This window comes from Rousettus aegyptiacus, unplaced genomic scaffold (genome assembly GCF_014176215.1).
Source record: "Rousettus aegyptiacus isolate mRouAeg1 unplaced genomic scaffold, mRouAeg1.p scaffold_m13_p_3, whole genome shotgun sequence".
NCBI classification, from domain to species: domain Eukaryota; kingdom Metazoa; phylum Chordata; class Mammalia; order Chiroptera; family Pteropodidae; genus Rousettus; species Rousettus aegyptiacus.
Window position 1 is genome coordinate 107,130,093 of NW_023416306.1, and position 21,967 is coordinate 107,152,059.

The following is a 21,967-nucleotide window of genomic DNA, read 5'->3' on the forward strand; positions in this document are numbered from 1 at the left end:
GACAAGAATTTCTAAAATTTAAATATATTGTTTAAATGTTTATACTGAATTCCCATTGCTCAGCAAAGTGTTACAGTCAATTTTACTCTGTTCCTTTGTTCCTCATTAGGCAAGCTTTGTTGCTTCTGAAAACAGGACAGATATTTCTCTGGATGACCCCAACTTTTGGCAAAAGTGGGCCAAAAAGGCTGACTTGGACATGGATCTACTCAATAGCAAGGTACACTTCCTTTTCCTTTGGAGAGGAGATATGATAGAAAACATAGTTCTTTCAGGAGTTTCTAGCTGCTCTGATTCTTAGATGCTGACTTTGCTTTATGATGGTTTATTATATACAAGGGCTGTTATAAAAACTTCCTACTTAGTAGACCCCAGGAAACTACTTAGATATCTGCCACTTAATTTTGCTTCCTGAAAACTCCCTTATTTTGCATATCCTAAAAACTCTCTGAGTGTCTATAAATGTTCCTTGCAAGGCCGTTTCTATCCATGATTGTCTAAATTCCTTTCCCATGATCATATGTTGAAGAAAATTACTTATTCTTCTGTTCTTTGCGTAGAATAACTTGGTGATCGACACACCTAGAGTACGAAAACAGACCCGCCACTTCAGCACTCTGAAAGATGATGACCTAGTGGAATTCTCTGATTTGGAAAGTGAAGACGATGAACGGCCACGCTCTCGCCGACACGACCGTCATCATACCTATGGGCGCACTGACTGCTTTCGGGTAGAAAAGCACCTATTAGTATATGGGTAAGAACCCCCTTTGCCATCAGAGGCAGTGCATCTCCATCCTGAGACATACCCTGTTGCCTTTCAAATACAATTTCAAAGAAGAGATAATGGAAAAAACTTGATTCTACTTTCTCTGTTATCATATTTTCCCAAGATCTGTTTTTCTCCCACCTTTTGGAATATGTAATTCTGGGAGACTGGAAGAGTATCATTGAATTAGAGTCTCCAGGAAAAAAGTAATGTAATTTCCTTTTCTGTTTTTCTAGTTGGGGACGGTGGCGAGATATATTGTCTCATGGACGCTTCAAGCGACGCATGACTGAACGAGATGTGGAGACAATTTGCAGGGCCATCCTCGTTTACTGTCTTCTACACTATCGTGGGGATGAAAATATCAAAGGCTTTATCTGGGACTTGATTAGCCCTGCTGAAAATGGCAAGACAAAAGAATTGCAGAATCATTCAGGTAATTATTAGCTTTTTACTTTTCATCTTTCTGTAGGTTATCTAATCCTTTTCAGGTCCAAGGGGTTTTCTCAATCCAAGTCTTTAATGTCTCCCCTTTCCCAGGTCTATCTATTCCCGTGCCACGTGGACGCAAAGGGAAAAAGGTAAAGTCACAAAGCACTTTCGATATCCATAAGGCAGATTGGATCCGGAAATATAATCCTGATACTCTGTTCCAAGATGAAAGTTATAAGAAGCACTTGAAACATCAGTGTAACAAGTAAGGATGGAATTTAGCAAAGACTAAAGTATTTTCCACATCAAACTTTCTATGCTAAATTGAGCAAGCTCTTCCTCTCTCTCTTCTAGGGTACTGTTGCGGGTACGAATGCTGTACTATCTGAGACAGGAGGTGATTGGAGACCAGGCAGAGAAGGTGTTAGGGGGTGCTATTGCCAGGTAAATTTATGCTGTATTTTTTTCATGCCCTACCTTATTTAAGAAAAGATGGCTTACTTATTTTATACTATCTTTGGTATACTTGATGATTAGAATTTATATATTAGGTCTTTAATTCTACACTTGATCCAGTGGAAGGAAATAGGCAGCTGCATGAGCATTTAAATTAATAGATAAAAGAAGATACTTGTAATAATCTTGTCAAGGGTTATCATTTTAATTTCCTTCATTATTGTGGTGGCTGCTCTTATACTTTTAGCGATATTGATATATGGTTCCCAGTTGTGGATCAGCTGGAGGTTCCAACAACATGGTGGGACAGTGAGGCTGACAAGTCCCTGCTCATTGGTGTCTTTAAGCATGGTAAGTACCTTCTCTTAATCTATTCCTTTCCTGGTATAGATCTGTCCACAGATGGAACATTTAGCAAAATGCTCAAGACTGATAACTGGGTTCTGTGATTGATCTTCAATAAACTTATGTTTGAATGGGAAACTGGTTCTTAAATATCCAGAGCAGAGCAGTTCATCCCTATAAATAGACGTTCAAGAATGACCAGATGGATAGTTAAATCTTGAGGTAGGGAGTCTCCCATCTGTTCTCTAGTAACTATTACCAGTCTGTATCTTGTTGCATCTAAGTTAAGGTTCTACGAATCAGGGAGGTAATTAATATATGCTCACTTCTACTAACCATGTTTAATTTGTATGACTTTCCTGAAAGGGTTCTATGTGTATAACATCCCATTTGTCTGAATGTTCAGCATTCACTTTGATATAGGTATGAACAACAGTGTTTAAATGTGAAACAGGGTATAATAAGGGAGAATATTCCTTTTTAGTCTTGCCTAATAAATCTCAAGCATTAAGAGCAGTGAGCACTAAATTCCAGCCCACTAACTTAGATAAATATCTTTTTAAAAAATATTTTTCTGTTTAATTCTTTAATAGCACTGATCCACATGTTTTTGGTAAGTTCAGTGGGACCAGAAAAACCATTAGCATGTGTGGTCTTAGCTTTACTTGTGAGGCAGAGGTTTAGAAGAGTCCGAACATCCTGAAGTGTTCATTCATTCACCATTCATCAAAAGTTCAGTGTTTGTCTGTTTGCAGATACAAGTTTTTTATCCTTCATTTGAAATGTGTGACCTATTCCTAAATAACTTTTTTAGTTTCTCCATCTTTGTGGTAAGAATGATGATAAGAATAGAAAGATTACCATTTAACTGTCTATGTAAATACATTGCCATTTTCTTTAAACCGTATTTTGCATTGTGAGCAAAGTAGCCCATATATTCTAATTACTCCAGCAGCATACAAAGTATGCATAAAGGCAAAAATGAATCCATGATTCTCTTCAATTTATGACTTTTTCTGTAGGCTATGAAAAATATAATACTATGAGGGCAGACCCAGCCTTATGCTTCCTAGAAAAGGCTGGCAGACCGGATGACAAAGCTATTGCAGCAGAACATCGAGTGTTGGATAATTTCTCTGACATAGTAGAAGGGTAAGCATTCAGCGTTCAGTTCTTTCAAAGCTCCAAGTTCTCCCTATGAAGGTTGTTAGTTGCTTGTGCTAAGATATAATACTAGCGTTGATTGAACCATTGAGATTCTTAATGGTGGTTATACACAAGAATGATAACTTCTTAACAAAGAGTAGGGCTAGCAAAAAGGACTCCATAAACTGGCCTTAAACCGTATGTTGCCATAAGATGTAACTATGAGTGAAAGTAAATGTTGCTCATAAATGGCTTATTTGATGTTTTATTCAGTTTTCTTTGCAATACTTTTCTGTACAGCCATAGTAGTGGAGAGGATAACTTGTCCTCTTGAAAGATAATAGTCATGCAGTTCTTCCATGCCACTATGGGGTAGAGACTCAGGAAATTTTAGCTCTGGTTTATCATCTCCCAATGGTGGCTGACCCATAAAGGCATTTACTTGCCTGGATTCATGCCTCGATGATGAGTTGCCATGCTAATACTGAGCCACCAGGTAGGGCAGTATTGCCCTGGTTTGGGTGTCAGTGAGTTTAACAAAACTTCTCACATGGAAACCTGAGGGGCATGTGAAAGAGTTGGCTTAGTTCATGAATACCCACCCACGCACCCACGCACCCACTCCTTTGAGATTGAGAGGTTTCTCTTTAATGACTGCAACTTCACTTTGCATTAGTGATAGACCTTCAAAGGATATTGGGTCATTTATTCATTTTAAGCAAATCATTTGTTATATTATCCTTCTGCTCAATAGAGCAAAGTAATAAAAATAAGCAGGTGTGGACCATTCAAAAAGTAATAAAAGTAAATAGTTGGGAAAGAGAGGGATAATAAGTTAAAAAATAAAAGGAGCTATCAAGAGAAAGGAAGTATGTTGGACCATGTTCATTTAAAATTAAAACAATTTAGAGTGGCACTTTATTTAGAGTGTCAGTTTCTCCCAGCTCTTTGTTCTGTTGGATGCTGTACCTAACTTTCTCAAAACTTAGCACCTAACCTGCCATTCGTTCTAGTATAAAAGACTATTTCATGCTGGATTGTATGTTTGGCTTTGTCTTCATCCTAGGTTCTTTTTAGTGAAAGAAGATATATTGTTAACATTTTCTCATACTTTGATAATTTTAGGGTTGACTTTGATAAGGATTGTGAAGATCCTGAATATAAACCACTCCAGGGTCCCCCAAAGGACCAAGATGATGAGGTGAGGAATCCTCATTTAAGTTTATTTTCTGTTACTAAAATAGCTAAATATTCTCTCATTCCCTGAATCCTGAAGTATATTGATTAACTTGTAAATTAGAAAGTGATGACCATTTGGGAATATAAAGTACTAATGGAAAAGATCGTAATGCCAGCTGGAAATCAGGGATGGCTTTGTGGAGGAGGTGGGACGCAAGACAGTGGAGTATATTATTGGACTACTAAATTCCTGAGTCCTGTTATCTTCAAGTCATTAATAAAAATTGACTTTGCAGGTTCTACTTCTTATTTTAGCTGGTTGCTTCCAATTTTTTGTAAGGGTTCCTTTCATTGGAGATTTTTCTTGATCCCTTGGTGCCATAGAAGGACACACATGAGAAAGTGATTTCAGAGTACCAACTCCCACCCTTTCCCTTTTTCTTCCATCCTGTGGGGTGGATCTCCTTCTCTAGGGTGATCCCTTGATGATGATGGATGAGGAGATCTCAGTGATTGATGGAGATGAAGGTAAATTTCTAGGTCAACTAGTACAATTTGGGGTGCTGGGGTTGGGGAATTATTAACTGAATTTTATCCTATCGTGGGATTTCTGAGAGCTTTGCCTTTGGGTGGGTTGAAATACCAGTATTATTATCTGTACTACCTTTCCTGTACTTCCCGGTCATACTGCTTTGCTTCTCACAGCCCAGGTGACCCAACAGCCCGGCCATCTATTCTGGCCTCCAGGCTCTGCTCTGACAGCTAGGCTTCGGCGCCTAGTAACAGCCTATCAGCGCAGCTACAAGAGAGAACAGATGAAGATGGAGGCTGCAGAACGTGGGGACCGGAGACGGCGGCGTTGCGAGGCAGCCTTCAAGCTAAAAGAAATTGCACGGCGGGAGAAACAGCAACGGTAAAATATGGCTGGGAATTTGGGTGGAGCTTAAGCTTGTCTTCACCTATAGGCCCTATATTGAAAAGTATCTTAGGAAGAATTTATTTGGAATTCCCTACAGAGGGACCATCTTCTTCACCGTGATCATTACACTTCTACATGTAAACCTCTGTTGTGTGCATAATCATCTCTTAGGGAAGATGTCCTATGTAGCCATTCTCATCATTTGTATCATTTTCCCTCTTAGCTTGCTGAATTTTAAATTCTTACATGTTACAAAGTGCCTCTTACAACTACCTCTTCTGTCTTCTGTGCCTTTTTTCCCCCCCGCTACTTTCAGTTTTTGTGTATTCAGATAGTCTAAGCCACACTAAGAAATAACCAGTTTCCCAGTGTTCTTCTGATCACTGTTACCTGATCCTGTTGCCTGATTCCTCTTCCTTCTATAGATGGACAAGACGCGAACAAACTGATTTCTATCGAGTCGTGTCTACCTTTGGTGTGGAGTATGACCCTGACACCATGCAGTTCCATTGGGATCGCTTCCGTACTTTTGCTCGACTGGACAAAAAAACAGATGAAAGCCTTACCAAATACTTCCATGGCTTTGTGGCCATGTGCCGTCAAGTATGCCGCCTTCCCCCAGCAGCTGGAGATGGTAAGCGAAACTGTAAATTCTTGGATGAGCAGGGATGGATGGCAAGAGAGCCAGCTCTTGGTTCATTTTTCCTTCGACCTGTCTCTTGCAGAGCCCCCGGATCCGAATCTGTTTATTGAACCCATCACTGAGGAGAGGGCATCACGGACTCTCTATCGTATAGAATTGCTTCGACGCTTGCGGGAACAGGTTTTATGCCACCCCCTTTTGGAAGATCGACTGGCATTATGTCAGCCTCCAGGTCCTGAATTACCCAAATGGTGGGAGCCTATTCGTCATGATGGGGAGCTTCTACGAGGGGCAGCCCGCCATGGGGTGAGCCAAACAGACTGCAACATCATGCAGGACCCAGACTTCTCTTTTCTGGCTGCCCGTATGAATTATATGCAGAACCATCAGGCAGGAGCACCAGCTCCATCCCTGTCACGCTGCTCTACTCCACTGCTACACCAGCAGTATACCTCGCGCACTGCCTCACCGCTGTCCCTACGCCCAGATGCTCCTGTTGAAAAACCACCTGAGGAGACAGCTGCCCAGGTTCCCAGTCTGGAGAGTCTGACTTTAAAGCTAGAGCATGAGGTGGTGGCCAGGAGCCGACCAACCCCACCAGACTATGAGATTCGAGTAGCCCCTTCTGAACCTTCCCCTCTGGGTTCCCGGAGTGTTCCACCAGTGAAACTGGAGGATGAGGATGATTCAGACTCTGAGCTGGACTTGAGCAAGCTGTCGCCATCATCCTCTTCTTCCTCATCCTCATCCAGCTCAAGCTCCAGCACTGATGAGAGTGAGGACGAGAAGGAAGAGAAGCTAAGTGAGTGCATGTGGATGAGCTGTTGGCCTTCTTCCCCGTTTCCCCCCTCCCTGCTCTTTCTACTCTTTTCTAAACACATTCTCTGAGAGAGATTTGGATTTCGATTTGATGTACTATCACAACAAACTTGTTATTCTTTGAGTCTTTTTTAAAAACCCATATAATACCATTGCTATATAGCATTACTAATTTCATCTTTGCTCACACATCCTGTATGATCTCTAGCTGCTGACCGGTCTCACTCAAAGCTCTATGATGAAGAGAGTCTCCTGTCCCTCACTATGTCCCAAGATGGATTCCCAAATGAAGATGGAGAACAAATGACCCCTGAGCTTCTGCTGCTACAAGAAAGACAAAGAGCCTCTGAGTGGCCCAAGGTAACAGCCTCATTCCTGGACATGTAGAGTAGAAATACAGTGTAGCATATACAGAGAACAAGGAACAGATGGTTCTGGTTTCCTTTGATTGTGTTTAGTGTTAAATGTTTTTTCATGAACCTCTTTGCAGTTGACTTAGGAATCTGATACCTTTACCTCCCTCCTTCTGCCTTATGATTTTATCCATTCTGATAATGATGGCACTATTGTTTTCCACAGGATTACATAGTTAGTATTCATTGTTAAAACCAGTACTGATTTCTTTTTCCCCACTTAGGATCGTGTCCTGATAAACCGTATTGACCTCGTCTGCCAGGCTGTACTCTCAGGGAAGTGGCCTTCTAGCCGCCGGAGCCAGGAAATGGTAACAGGAGGAATTTTGGGGCCAAGCAACCACTTGCTAGACAGTCCCTCATTGACTCCAGGAGAATATGGTGACTCTCCAGTCCCCACACCACGGAGTAGCAGTGCAGCTTCCATGGCAGAGGAGGAAGTGTCTGCAGTCACCACAGCAGCAGCTCAGTTCACCAAACTTCGCCGAGGCATGGATGAGAAAGAGTTTACAGTTCAGATCAAAGATGTAAGCTCAACATTTAGGCTTTGGGAAGTGGGGAAGGAGGCTATAGTTCTTGCTAACAAGTTTCACTGACAGGATACTAAACTCATTTGGTTAGCTAACTTTAAAAATGAGAGGAGGAAAGAAACTGGAGCTCACAAAGATCCATTTAGGAAAAGTCATTGCAGTAGAGGAAGGGGTCTCGACTTGTATCTCCTGAGAACTAGTTAAAAGAAACATATTTTGAAAAGATTTAAATGACACAAAGCTTTTGGGTGGCTTGTTGCTAGATTCTAGAAACCTAATTTTTAAAAATTGAAATCAAATTGTGAGAAAGCTGTTAAAATGACACCTAAGTATTATGGGCCTTTATTAAGTTAAGGAGTTGTTCATACTGACATTAAATCAGTGTTATATATTTTATAGATGGAAATTTTTATTTTTCCTGAACTTTTTTATATTGAAATTATTAGCTAATCATTGAGTACTCAACGAGAAAATTTTCTTCAGTTAGTATGTGATGGGAATATCAGGATTTTTGCCCCTGTGATGAGTTGCCATGCTAATACTGAAACACCAGATAGGGGGTTTTACCCTGTGTTGGGTGTTACTGAGATAAATTCTACTTCTCTTAAAGCTACCTGAGGGGCACTAGGCCAAGAAATGAAATCCTTCTAAAGAAATAGTATTTAAGTTTTGTTACATTTCTGATTTCTACCCTTTAGTTAGGTGGTCTTCTCAATATCATTGAGCCACAAAGGAAGACTCTTACCCCAAGCTACCCAAAGCTCAAACTTTACCATAAAAACATGTGCTATATGACGTCTTGGGGGGTTGGGTTGTCTTCCTAGGAGGAAGGATTGAAGTTAACATTCCAGAAGCACAAGTTGATGGCTAATGGAGTAATGGGAGATGGACATCCTCTGTTTCATAAGAAGAAGGGGAACAGAAAGAAGCTAGTCGAGGTGAGTGACAGAGAAAGTCTTTAAAATGATGATTAGATAAGATCTTTTTATTCCCAGTAATTGACGAAGGCAGTTGGGTTGAGGGACTAGAAGATGTTAGAGTTATTTTATGGCTATCATTGGCTCTGCTCCCCCTCTCTCCTTGCCCCAAAGGAGAGTATGTGCTCATGGGGGTGGATTCTGGGTTTGCAGCTGGAGGTGGAATGCATGGAAGAGCCTAATCACCTTGATGTGGACCTGGAGACCCGGATCCCTGTCATCAATAAGGTGGATGGTACTTTGCTGGTGGGTGAGGATGCCCCTCGCCGGGCTGAACTGGAGATGTGGTTACAGGGTCATCCAGAGTTTGCTGTCGATCCCCGATTTCTAGCGGTGAGTGGCACTTCCATCCAGCAAGATTTAAAGTCATTCCCATGGTTTTTAAGCAGTGTGAGAGGAAGGAAGCATGCCATATTAAGTCATTTTTTCTGCATCTGCAAAACAAGAGTAGTAGTACCCAGTCATCCTACCTCAGAGTTGTAAGGATCAAAATAAAATATTGTCAGAAGTACTTTTTAAACTAAATGCTAGGCAAATATTAACTATTACATAAACACCTAAATTTTTTGGAGAGATCTGCTTAATGGCAGTTTTCCACTAGGACTAATCTTTTGTTTACCCACACAATAAGCATTTACTGTCAGACTAGATACTAGTACCATAATAATTACTCCAGAGAGGATTTTTATTTCTCTAGGGTAACTGATATTTTTCTATTGCAGTATATGGAGGATCGCAGAAAACAAAAGTGGCAGAGGTGTAAAAAAAATAATAAGGCAGAATTGAACTGTTTGGGAATGGAACCAGTACAGACTGCTAACTCTAGGAGTGGAAAAAAGGTGAGTGAGACCGAGGCATTGCTGCTCTGTTCCCACAATAGATGTGACTGGAGAAATTATTTAATGTTCTTTGCTTTTTTTTCCCAGTATATGTTTGAGAAAATTTATCTTTAGTTCACCAATAAGAAATCTAGAGTATTTTTATTGTCCTGTGGCATTGTTATCTCTAGAACATAAAATTCTGAAAACTAATTTCAGCACTGTAAGCATATTAAAATATAAAAATTAGTAAGATGTATTAGAACATTCAAGGCCTTATCGTGTTCTTCTACTGGCTAAAGGATTTTTAGCAAATCCTTTAACCTTTTCAGTTTTCTCATCCTGAAAAGTGAGGGGTTTGAAGTAGATAATCTCAAAAAGTTTTATGGTTCTGTGTGTGTTTTAGAAATGATTTGGAGGCCTACTAAGATAAACAGTCATGGAATCTCCCAACATGTAAGAGGTTGAGAATTACTAATAATATTCCATTGATGGAAAAAGGACAGGAAACCACATTTTATAACTTATAGCAATTTGGTCAGTAGGTTATTTTATTTTTAAATGTTTCTGTTTTATCATGGTTATAGGGCATTTGGTAGATTAAGTACCCATAATCCTTTCCACCAGAATATAACTGCAGATGTTTCTCTTGGCTGTGTTTGCCTTATTTTGGGCAATAATTATATTTTTTAAACATATTTAAATCATGGTTTGGTTTGGTAAGCATTGATTTAAAAACGGATTTGCACTTTCCTAAACCCACTTTATCTAATCATTTCCCATTTGATCTTTTATTTACACCCTTTTATGCATGTGATACATATAAAACTATGTAGTTTCTTTTAACAAAATTGATTTCCAAATGAATAATACCTTCTTTTGCATTTAATAAATTCCGAGAATTTTATTTTGCACATAATATATATATTTGTGATGTGAATTTATGAGGCTTATTACTTTTATATTGGTGAACGTAGTTTCCTATAAATATTGCTGCTGTAGAAGAATGTTTTAATTTTCTCTCTTAGCATCCACGAGACCAAGAGTATAATAAGCAGAATGGCTGATGGCTAGAAGACTGGTAGCTTCTTTGTCTTAAATTTAACATTATAGAGCAGCCTGTAAAAAGGGCTTTTCTTTCTTTAATTCTAAAAATAGCATTACCTGTTTTTATCTCAAGTACTTTCGCTATTTCTTTATAGTCAGTTTCCTTCTAAGGAAGAAAGGATCATAGGAAATCAGAAAAAATCATAATATATGACTGGTATAGAATTTTTAATGCAGAATTAATGGGATATCCAGCACTATGTACTTTATTACTGAGGCCTGCAGGAGTTTAGGTGCTATTATAATATTTTTAAAGTGTATACATAGAGTTTTGAGATCTTTGTTTTTCCAAGTCAGAAAGGTATATTCTCATGTTAGGTGTTAGACTTAGATAAGGAATTGCCTCACAACTATACTGGTATTCACAATCCTACCCTTCATTATTGCATCAGAGTGGGGTAGATTCAAGAGAGGTCAAAAAGATTGTGGCTAGATCCTTACCAAATTAATGTTAAGTTTTTCACATTGATAAAAAATTTACATGTCTGCTGAATTTTAAATTACTTCTAAATGTTCTGACTCTAAATTTTGGTTAAGTTCACTGAGACTGGAAATTATTCCTTCTAGTGCCCCTGCTTTGCTAGACCTAAGTGCAATACTGGGTAAACTGGCATTAAACTCATACAATTGATACCTCATTCACAAAGTTAAGCGTTTGTGAAGGAGTTGGCCAGAGTAATCATATAGTATAGTCATGGATAAAAGCAAAACTGAATTTTACATGTGTATCAGTATCAAACTTGATCAACCAACTATGTCCAGCATTTGCTCCTTCCCATTTCTGTCAGGCCGCCTCTATCATTGTTTTGCCTGTCTAAAGATAGATTTAGTGAAAACTTCATTTGCAAACTAGGACTCTGTTGACTTCTGTTTTATTTTTTTCCCTTCCTTTCTACTATCTTTTTCTGTTCCTTCCTCCCAGGGTCACCATGCTGAAACTGTATTCAACCGGGTTTTACCAGGGCCTATTGCTCCAGACAACAGCAAGAAGCGAGCCCGTAGGATGCGACCAGACCTTTCTAAGATGATGGCCCTGATGCAGGGTGGAGGCACTGGGTCCCTATCTCTGCATAATACCTTCCAGCACAGCAGTAGTGGCCTGCAGTCTGTGTCTTCTTTGGGTCATAGCAGTGCCACTTCTGCATCTTTGCCTTTTATGCCGTTTGTGATGGGTGGTGCAGCATCATCCCCTCATGTAGACTCCAGCACCATACTTCATCACCACCACCACCACCCCCACCCCCACCATCACCACCATCACCATCCAGGCCTGAGAGCCACTGGCTACCCTTCTTCACCAGCCACTACCACCTCTGCTACTGCCTTGAGGTTGTCACCACTGCAACCTGAGGAGGACGAGGACGATGAGGATGAAGATGATGATGATTTATCTCAGGGCTATGATAGCTCAGAAAGGGACTTCTCACTCATTGATGATCCTATGATGCCAGCCAACTCAGACTCCAGCGAAGATGCTGATGACTGAAGCCCCAGCATGGTCCCCATTACTTGGGTGGCTGCTGTATTTTTATTTACTCTGGCCCTTGGACTATGGAAAAGTGGGAGGGGCAGGGGAGATGTGGGGAAACCCAGGACTCCAGGAGGTGAAAAGGAAAAAGAAAATTTGTACCTGATTGCTTCCAAATTTGAGCAGATTGGGTGGGCAGGGGAACTCCTAAAATCATACATGACCACTTCCTCATTTCTGGGGAAGGAAAGGAGACTAGAGCAGCTGAGGCGCTCACCCCTCCCCAGACACCTCCATTAACCACAGACTATGTAGCGCTGGCCCTGGCCTCTGGCAGAGCCTGTTCCTGGCCGAACTGTGGATACAGCTGGAGGGTCAGGAACTGTTACCTTCCTTCCCTTGGCATTAATAAATTTAAGTTAATCCTTTTCCACTCTTCCCTGTTCTATAGTTGTTCAAACCCAGTATCAATGTTAATTTTAGGAGTTGATATTCGTGATGGGCAATTTCAACACCATTCTCTTAAAGTTCATTACTATTGGTGCAAAGTTAACTTGGAAAAGGCAGAAAAGTCATCTGTACTCCATTAAAGGATTCGTGTAGGCTGTTCAGTTTGCTCAAGGCAAAGGAATGATTTAAGCTAAATTGGAGGCAAAACATTGTTTCAGATTCAAAGTCAAGTTCTTAGAAAAAATGAGAAGAAAGAATTTTGGCAAGTGCCACGTACATTTTGTTTCGAATTAACTGAAGCCACAAGTGGTCTCACTTCATGAACGGCTGCAAGAAGACTGACTGGAAAAGCGCCATCACGACTTGGGCCCCGGGTACTAGGTTGTGTGAATCCTCTCAAGCCATTTGTTTCCTACACCCCTTCCCCTACCATCCCAGCGCTCAGATGAAGCCTGGGCATTTCGTTTCCCTGTCCTAGGTGAAGTACTTCCCCTATTGCTTGGGGGATAGTTTTATCAGGAGGGTGTGCATCCTGTCCCTCGTTTGAGCTGTGTCCGTGCGGAGCCCTAACCCAGCATCCTGGTATCGCGGATCCTTACTGCCCTGGAGCAGCAGGCTTTTGCTTCCCTACCATTTCTAGGAGGGAACGTACCCCAGTTACGCTGTAGTCTTCCCTCTCCCATCCCACGCCATATACCCTTCTTTATGCCTTCCTTTCCTATGCCAATGGGTGGGGGCCATTCCACCCGCGCGCGGCAGTTTATGAGGGGCGGGGCTGGCACGACAGGCCTCCCGCCTCAGCATTACCCAGACGCAGCATTTGGGGCAAAACGGAGCTCCTGGAAACTGCGGCCCAGCAGAGAGGGCGGGGGCAGAGCTTCACGTGATGACGTCAACTCGCCCGCGGTTGTTGCTAAGTTGACAAAACCCCAAGAAAATCTAGATTCTTTGCACATTTTGTTGATTCCTGTACTTTCTTCCTCTTCATCTCACGAGAGAGATTTTTGAAAAAAAAAGAAAAAAAAAAGGCGCTGTCGGGACCCGGAAGCGGAAAGGGCATCGTTGAGGTCGATACTTCCGGGTCACTGGGAGAGTGCGGGATTCCGGGGCCGAGAGCTGGTGGCGGAGCTGGGACCTCGCGTGATTCTCGGGACCCGAGGAGTAGCGGCGTCTGTGGCTATGGCTGTAACTCTGGACAAAGACGCTTATTACCGGAGAGTGAAGAGACTGTACAGCAATTGGCGGGTGAGAGAGATCCCGTAAATTTCCCTAGGGAGCCCCTCTTTTCCATCCCATAATAACCCCGTTTCTCGGCGCCCTTTTTTCCCTTTCCGTCGGGAATTCCCGGGTTCAGTGTCGCGCCCCTTTAGTTGCTCCAGGATTGTTCACCGCAGTGGCCCCAAGCGCCCCGGTCCCCGCAACAGGGAATCCCCTGCAACCATCCTGCCCTGCGGCCACCACCATCTTCCGCGCCTGCCGGCCCCCGTCATGCATAACAGCTACCTCTCGTAGTCTCTTCCCGCCCTAGGAGAGGCAGCATCTTTCCCTCCCACTCCGTGATCGCGTCTTGTTGCCCCCTCTTGCAGTGTTCACACACACCCACGCACTCCTTCTGTCCTTCCAGAACCAGAGTATTCCGCCCCGGTCCCGCCAGAATTAAATCATCTAAGTAAAGGATGGATGGAGGGGCTAGGAGGATGTGAATCGAGCTCTTTGCATTAATTCTTTGCGGCGCTTTTGCTGGAGTTAAAAAAAGATACTGCTCACGCGCACCCGCCTCACGTCCTAGGCCCTGCCGTGGGTAACACAAACCTAACGCTGAAAACCTGCAGGCATTAGTAGTACAAAAAACGGTGCGATGCCTAAAACCTCATTAGTTTTTCTCCTTGATAGAGTATCGGGGCACGTGTTCAGAAAAAGAGCTGTTGGAATTCCCAGTTTTGTAAAGATGGGCAGTTTTGTTGCTTGAAAAACGTCCACAGTTAAAATTTTATTTTTATGATCGTAATTTACCAATTAAAACATTTGGTTGTATCCTCTGGTACAGCCTAAGCTGTGTAGCTTAAGTCTGGCCTCTGAACCCTGTCATCCAGGGAAGATAAAGCTAATAAAGACTTTTTAAAACCTGAAAAATGTCCTGACAAAAATGTTTAATTCTGATTTCAGCATTGTAAATTGCTTTTCAAATTGATTCTGTACGAAAAACCAAGCTATTAAAATTGGTCGTTTCTCTGCCATTCACATTAAAGGTTCCTGTACATGTTTCTTCTTTTGGGGATAAATGCATTAGATAATTGAAAGTAAAGCGGATTCTCGGTTGCATTTTATGAAAAGTAAAAATAAGGATTCTATGCTAAACAAGTGGTGAACATAAATTTTATTTTTAAAAATTTTTATTAGTTTTTGCCAAGTTTTTTTACAGCTCTCACTGTCACGTATTTAAAGTTGAACATGATCCATGTTAGAAATACTCTAAAAGCCCTGAAATTTTCTAAAGATTAGTAAGCGCTAGTGTGCCAATAATCAAACACCCTCTCTGCCACCCATAGACCCTGAAAGTATACCCCTTTGATGTGGAGCTTGTTTCTAGTCTCAGTATTCAGAGTTTAGCAAATTATTCTTCATCCTCTTTAAACCATCTATGAAAGCTAAGAGTTAGAGCCCTGCATAATAATTAAGTACAATCATGAAACTAGGAAAAACTTGAGGCCTGAGACAGATCGGCAAACTTAATTTCAAATGATGGTTATTAAATCCATAGGAGTTATGTTATGCCTCCATTTTTTTCCCTCAAAAATCATCAAAGTTTATCTTGGCCCTCCTTTTTAACTTAATGACATCATGGGAAGGGAAAATTAGATGTTGATGAGACCCTGGCGTTATAAAGTTTGAGCCAAGTCAATATAAAAATTACTCATTAGCAAAATTTGTGACTAATATAAAAATCCAATATGCAGTCTTTCCATGTTATTCTACTTTCATCTGATCCGCTTAAACAGAGATCATAGTTTCCTGGGATAAGTTCTGATTGATTATCCTCTTAGCTGTACCAGAAAGATAGTGAAATATATAAGTATGAGCTATACTTGTTTTCCTTTTACACTTTTTCCTTTTTTAATAAGAAAACTGGCATTGACACGAGAAAATAACTTGCAGTTAATTGTTTATGAATCCCAAGCATGTGTTGTCAGTGCCCATCTTCAAAGAAACCTGTTATGACAAAAATTAACCAACAATTAATTTGGGCTCCACACCCACTTTTTAGTTTTAGATACCCTTAAGCATAAGCCTATCAGAACTGTGATTGTACAAGGTAGCTCCAGCTTTCTTCAACTATATAGAATTGGAGTGGACTGAAGAACTACTAAATTTTTTTTTTTTTTTTTAATAGAATGGAAGCTAATTTAGCTCCTAATTTCATCTGTGAGTTGAGTTTGGGTTAGATACTGTGGGGCTAGTGCAAATAAGATGTATCATTTCTTAATTACAGTTTTCATAACATCCTAAAAACAACTAGTATCACACACTTTTAACAGTTTGAGTAGAAATTTCTAAAACAAACCTATACCAGAATAAGTAGTATCATTTTAGAGATGAGAAAATAAGCTCAGAAATCAAACAGGAGCTCTGCAGTGACAGTATTGTAGCCAAGGAAATTTTATCTGAGGCGCAATTATTGCTAATTGAAAAATCAAAACAGGTGACCTCTATAGTGGCTAGAACTTATAAACTGTTTTATGACTCTTGGATTTTGAATCTAGTCCAGTCCTACCTCATATTTAAGTTAAAACAAAAAGGGTTTGCAGCACGTGTGTATTTCCACATTAGAAAACACTAGGTGGTAGTGGTGGGTGGTGAGACTGGGATATGGGCTTCTCTGTCTTCTTATACTTTACTGAATCCCTATTCAGGGCTTCCCAGCCTTTACATGATTCTGAATATTTTTAACCAAGTAATACAATTAGTATTGCATGGAGGATGAAGGAGTAGCTTACCCACCTTTCTGGCTTCCCAGCTGCTTTGGGAGCTGAGGGATACATTATCAAGGCACATCTATAACTCATTTGAGACCTGCCTGTTAGGACATATTGCTGAATGAACCTTAACTACAGTCACATCGGCCTTTTATCCAAAAGAATTCCATAAAATGTCAAAACAGCAGCTGTTTGGCAAAGGAATAGCGATCCAATGCATTCATTCATGTGGCTCTACCAGTCATATTTGAGGTGGTGGCTAGTTCCAACCCTAAAAAGAAAATTCGTGCCCATGGAGAAAACTGTAAGCTGTAATGACAGTACTTCTCTTGAGTGCTGCTTTCCGGCTCTTTGCTGATTTGTGTCGTGGACAAATTTCTTGTTCTAGATTGCTTTCCAGACTAGACAGTTATCTTCTGTGGCTTAGGAAGTCTTTGAAATATTCCTATACTATTTTCCCATACTACTTTCAGCAAGATAATGGGCATCTCAGTTCTTCATGGCTCCTTTATCTCTGGAAGGTGTTAGAGAAAGATTTAAATAATGGTTTGGTCTCTTGAGTAAAGAGTGACGATGGAAGTAAATGCCTGGACAGGTAGGATTCACTTGTTCTTGTTCACTCAACTGTATAGTATTTATTTTTTACCCTAGTTACCAAGTGTAATGAGGGCCTGGCATGTCATAGCCGCCCAGTGAATGATGGTGATGATTTCTGAGCTTTCTAGGTTTGAAGACATTTCTATCCAGCCTGTACTGAGGGTGACCGTAAGTCCTGCCTTTCCTGAAACTGTTCACCTGTTCCTATGTAAAATGACATGCCCTTTTGTTCTCAAAATTATCTTGTTCAGATAGTAAATTATATGTGTATTCTAGCTATAATCAGAGACCTTAAAAATGTTTCAATGAATGCAATACCCCTTTGGCTTTTTCAAAGGAAGATAATTGTTCCTGTGTTGCAGGATTTCCCCAGCTTTTGTTATTCAGATACCACCTTCACAATTTTTACTGATTCCTTACCACCCAAATTATTTATTTTGCACTTGAAAAAATTTTTAATCAAGTAATGCATACATAGGTTTTAAAAAACCAAGTAGTTCTAAAAGCCTTAAAACAAAAAAACAGTCATCTGCTCAAGAAGCAACCACTTTGAGTTGTTCTTTCATATTTTGAAGTAATATCTATATACCGTTGATTCTTGATTTGTCAGTTTTTTTGATATTAACTTGTTTTGGTAAATTAGGATTTAAACTTTTTTATACCATCACATTCATTCCAATTTCCCTGCCTTCTGATACTTTTTAAATTTCTTCTTTTGACACATCGTTTTGAAAAATTTCAAACATATAGGAAGGTGAAGAATTTTACAGTGAGTACTCATGTACCCACCACCTAGATTATGCGGTTAATAGTTTATTAGACTTGCTTGGTCACTTCCACCGATCTTAATAAGTTCCCCCCACACACACACAATTCTTAGTAAAATCAGTAGTCAGTTTACATTGTTAATGCTCATGTAAATGTTTTCACTATTGGGTGAAGTAATAGAGTTTAATTACCTTTTTCTCTAGACTTTATTTTTCTTGGCATTAATGATTGCCTCGATTTTTCTCCCTTTTTGAATGCCCATACCCCTAACTTTTTCCTGCAGATCTGTCATAATTTTTTCTAAAATTCTCAAACTCTTCAGATATTTTATTCTGTTTATTTTTAAAACACCTTTCCACACCCCCTCCAAACTTACCGTTATAGTTATACTGCTATATCTGTGCAGATTACTCTCCTGTTTTGAACCTTGGGACTTCCATTGTTTGGTTCCCTATATACTACAGACCACGTATTGATTTTTTGGTTCCCTATATACTACAGACTATGTATTGATTTTTTTCTTTGTGTTAAAGCATTTTCTCTAAGAACTTTTAAGAAAGGATACAGAAAATATGTATTTCTTGAGCCTTTGTGTGACTCAGAAGTTTTATTCTGTCTTCACATTTAGTTAATAATATAGTTCGGTGGGTATAAAATTCGAGGCTGAAAATACCTCAGAATTCTGCTCAGAATTTTGAAGCTAGTAGTCTTCAAGCTTACAGTATTACTTTTTGGAAGGCTGATGTAATTCTCTTTTCTGTTCCAATATATCTGGCCTGTTCTCTCTGAAACATTTAGAATCATCTCTTCCTTATATTTTGGATTTCACAACATTGAGTTGGTGGGGGAGGAAGAGTAGCTTTTTAGTCTCAAGACTTATATCCCCCAGTACTGGAATCTGTTAGGAGTTTTTTTTCTTTTTCTTTTTCTTTTCTTTTTCTTTTTTTTTTTTTTTTTTGATGTTTTTCTCTCCATCTCCTCAGTGATTGCTCACTCGTGCACATGCTCTCTCTTTTTAACCTGAAATTTCTATTCAGTAAGGTTTAGACATCTTGGCTTAAATTTATTTGTTCTCTTTCATTTCTAGTATTTTTATCTTTTACTTCCATAAACTTTCTTACAGTTTTTCCAAATGTTTATTGGAAAATTTTTGAAATTTTTAAAAATTTCAACTTTTTGATTTCTAAGAGTTCTTATTCTCTGTTCTTTTCTTGTTTCAGAGATGTACTTTATTTCTCCTGTTGGGGGTGTTTAATTTTTATTTCCTGTCCTCTGCCTTTTATGTTTCATCTGGGTTTGTTTGCTTTCTCTCTGACATATTGGAGACTTCACAAAAATCAAAATGATGCTCGTCTATACCCATCTGTATTGAGAATGAGATAATAAAAACTGATTGGAAGCCCTGCATGAATATGAATCTGGCTTCTCAACTAGTAGGGGTTACTTCAAAGTAAATAGGCTGGCTCATTCCATGGAGGACCCCTAACTTAGTATCTGAAGTGTTTTCTCTGAATTCATTGAAGGTTTGCAGAGAAAAATCCTCCAATTCTTTTCTTTGTGGCATTTGTTCCCAATTGTCATTCAAAATTCAGACTTTAATTTAATTCCCCAACATTTAGCACTTGCCTTCTCCTGGGCCTAATATCTGAGTCCATTTCTCCAGAGAATAAGTCAGGTGTTTTTGTGGAGAGATTATGAGCTGTCTCAGGGCTTCCAAGAACTGGGGATTCCATCTCTTATGCTTGATAACTAGACCTTCTGTTTTCAGTCCTGAACCGATCCATGTACAATATACCCAATTCTCCTTCTTTGATACTTGGTGCCTCCTGCGTTCTGAACCCTTTGTGGCTTCTGAGCTATGCATGCTTATCTATCTATCATCAATATCTTCGCAGTGAGAATGCTTGTCAAGCACTTAGGGATTTGCTAACCCAATTCTGCTTAGTCAACCATTCTTTCCATTTCATCTTACAAATAATTGTTGAACTCTTTAAACTTTAATACATTCAGAAAGGTTACTTCACTATAATTGGAAAGTCTTTCCAAAAGTAAAACATAGCTGTTAAAAAGTAAAGACTGTAAACACAACAGCATTGTTAAATTGTAGCAGGTGTTAAGGATTAGCATTAGACAGGTAGTCCTTTTTGTAATCAAGTGGATTAAAGGAAGTTGAAAAGTATGTAACTTTTTTGCTCTGATTGAATATTTAAAGCCATATCTGGAATCACCTAAAATCTTTATGGGTTGTGCACTTTCAGAAAGTCTGTTCTACCATACATGTTCTGTACTGATTATGTAATCAGCTAATCATTGACATCAGTAGTGGTGTGGTACACAGTAAATTTTTAACAAATAGCCACATCAGTCTTTAATAATAATGGCAAACATAGTGGTTACTGTGAGCTAAGCACTATTCTAAGCACGTTATACACACTTCTGATCAAGGAGATTAGCACAGAGAAGTTGGTCATAATAAGCGGTGAGGCCTAGAATTCAAACCCAGGCAGTCTGGCTTCAGGGTGAGCCCTTACCCAGTAGGCATACTGTCTCTCTAAATCCAGGAGACAGACTTTGATACATTTTGCTTTCAGTTGCTGAAATAAATTTCTGGTAAATTTAAGAAGTCACTAATATTAACATCTTACCTGAAAAGTTTGTCAAATGATCCTAAGTTTCCTTAGAAATATAAGTTACAGACCTTCCAAAAAAAATTATTTTTCTTTTTAGGACCCTAATGAAAGTATTCCCTCATCTGATTTGTTAACTGAGAGAGTTAGAAATGGTAGAAAATGTATAACTTTATCTGTTATTACTTGCTAGTTGTATCCTAAGGAAAAATATTTTAAACTTAATATGTGCATCTAAAAAGGAAGGACTTTTAGCACCCTCTTTTTTTTAAGCCTAAATCAATGTAAGAACTGACTATATATTTTTGTGGAACTTTTGGGTGTTTTGTGGCTTGATTTGAGATTTTGAATATAAAGATGTATGCTGCACTTAAAGTCTTATTTTGAGAATTACAGATAATAAATGCAAGAAGGCACATAGAAGGAAAGCGGCTACTCAGTATATACTAGTATTCTCATCTGAAACACCTATTTGAGCAAGACTTGGATGTCAAATCTACCAGACAGAATAGAAAGTGGCAGAATTTGGGACAGAAAGAATGTGGTGGATGTTGAGAGTCTATGCACACCAGGGGTCACTGCTGCAAGAGAATTCATCTAGAAAAGGGAGCACAAGAATCCCAAGTCCAGATTTAGCAAGGGTTCCAGTCTGAGTCTGAAGACCACCCTAAGCAGAAGACATCAGGTAGGAATCTGGGACCTTTTAAGCAGCACCAAGCCACCTCTAATAGTCAGGCTGGCACTTTGAGCTGGTCCTGAGGCAAGAGCTGCTAGCCTTGGGGCTTTTTTTTTTTTTTTGTTAAACTAGTTCCTTCCACCCTAGTATTCATTCCCAAACAAATCCCAGACATAATCTAATCAAAACATTTTAGTATTTTATATATAGAATATGTAAGTTTTACAAGCAACCCATTAAAAATCTCCCATAGTTTCAAAAGATTATTTTCAGATGTGATCTGTATAAGAATCTTAGACTCTTCATAAGGTTTGAATACAAAATAGTGTCTTCGATTTTGCTGTCAAAATATTTGGTTTTATTATAATCCTTTTCACTGAATCACATTTTAAGAAAAATTTAATCCAAATTCATTATCTTCAGATAGCTTAAATTCTGGTATTATTACATTTCTTTATTCTGGGATTAGAGCCCATCAGATTTTCTAAAGAAATAATATTCTATAAAATGGTCAGAGCAACTGGGTGCCAATAGAAATTAGGATTCATCCTCTCACCCTTTTGATCAGCAGTGGAAAAGTGGGCATTTTATATGAATTAAAATCCCTGAGATTAGGTGAGTTTGTTTCCTCTATCATAAAAAAGCTGAATATGTGCCTCTTTTTTTCTCTATTTTCAATTGTATTGAGAGCCTTTTGGATAATTTTCCCATATCAGCAATGATTAAGTTACATGATCATACTCTGTATTTTGAATTTGTTGTTCATGTTCATGTTGATACCTTTTTCTTTCTAAAAAGTTAATTTGACTGAGATTTTAAATAGTGAAAAATACTAAAGGGGACTTTTCGGTTAG

General features: G+C 39.4%; 2 protein-coding genes, 1 long non-coding RNA gene and 2 other non-coding genes across 17 annotated transcripts in view; 4 read left to right on the forward strand and 1 right to left on the reverse strand.

Moving 5' to 3' along the window:
• CHD8 (chromodomain helicase DNA binding protein 8) overlaps positions 1-12,451 on the forward strand; it is a 51,358-nt gene extending 38,907 nt beyond the window's left edge. For 9 of the 13 annotated variants that reach the window (XM_016165547.2, XM_016165555.2, XM_016165549.2 and 6 more), the window contains exons 21-38: positions 110-220; positions 561-757; positions 1,006-1,205; positions 1,286-1,466; positions 1,556-1,645; positions 1,905-2,008; positions 3,025-3,154; positions 4,274-4,349; positions 4,801-4,855; positions 5,033-5,240; positions 5,672-5,880; positions 5,972-6,691; positions 6,917-7,068; positions 7,346-7,648; positions 8,476-8,589; positions 8,782-8,961; positions 9,351-9,467; positions 11,476-12,451. In XM_016165547.2, the coding sequence (XP_016021033.1) occupies positions 110-220; positions 561-757; positions 1,006-1,205; positions 1,286-1,466; positions 1,556-1,645; positions 1,905-2,008; positions 3,025-3,154; positions 4,274-4,349; positions 4,801-4,855; positions 5,033-5,240; positions 5,672-5,880; positions 5,972-6,691; positions 6,917-7,068; positions 7,346-7,648; positions 8,476-8,589; positions 8,782-8,961; positions 9,351-9,467; positions 11,476-12,039 (3,711 nt within the window). In that variant the 3' untranslated portion in view covers positions 12,040-12,451. Of the gene's footprint in view, positions 1-109; positions 221-560; positions 758-1,005; positions 1,206-1,285; positions 1,467-1,555; positions 1,646-1,904; positions 2,009-3,024; positions 3,155-4,273; positions 4,350-4,800; positions 4,856-5,032; positions 5,241-5,671; positions 5,881-5,971; positions 6,692-6,916; positions 7,069-7,345; positions 7,649-8,475; positions 8,962-9,350; positions 9,468-11,475 lie in introns of all 13 variants that reach the window. The other 4 variants (XM_016165558.2, XM_036217547.1, XR_004949920.1 and 1 more) reach the window with 4 other exon arrangements.
• LOC118601148 lies at positions 3,606-3,715 on the forward strand. The gene has a single exon (XR_004950234.1). It is a non-coding gene; the product is annotated as a small nucleolar RNA U6-53/MBII-28 (small nucleolar RNA).
• Positions 8,166-8,274, forward strand: LOC118601149. Its single transcript, XR_004950235.1, has one exon. It is a non-coding gene; the product is annotated as a small nucleolar RNA U6-53/MBII-28 (small nucleolar RNA).
• On the reverse strand, positions 8,622-13,410 carry LOC118600343. Its single transcript, XR_004949921.1, has 2 exons — positions 13,279-13,410; positions 8,622-9,062 (listed from the first exon to the last, which is right to left on the reverse strand). It is a non-coding gene; the product is annotated as an uncharacterized LOC118600343 (long non-coding RNA).
• SUPT16H (SPT16 homolog, facilitates chromatin remodeling subunit) overlaps positions 13,347-21,967 on the forward strand; it is a 34,915-nt gene continuing 26,294 nt past the window's right edge. Inside the window, exon 1 of the mRNA XM_016165559.2 lies at positions 13,347-13,716. Coding sequence (XP_016021045.2) covers positions 13,651-13,716 — 66 coding nt within the window. The 5' untranslated portion in view covers positions 13,347-13,650. The remainder of the gene's footprint in view (positions 13,717-21,967) is intronic.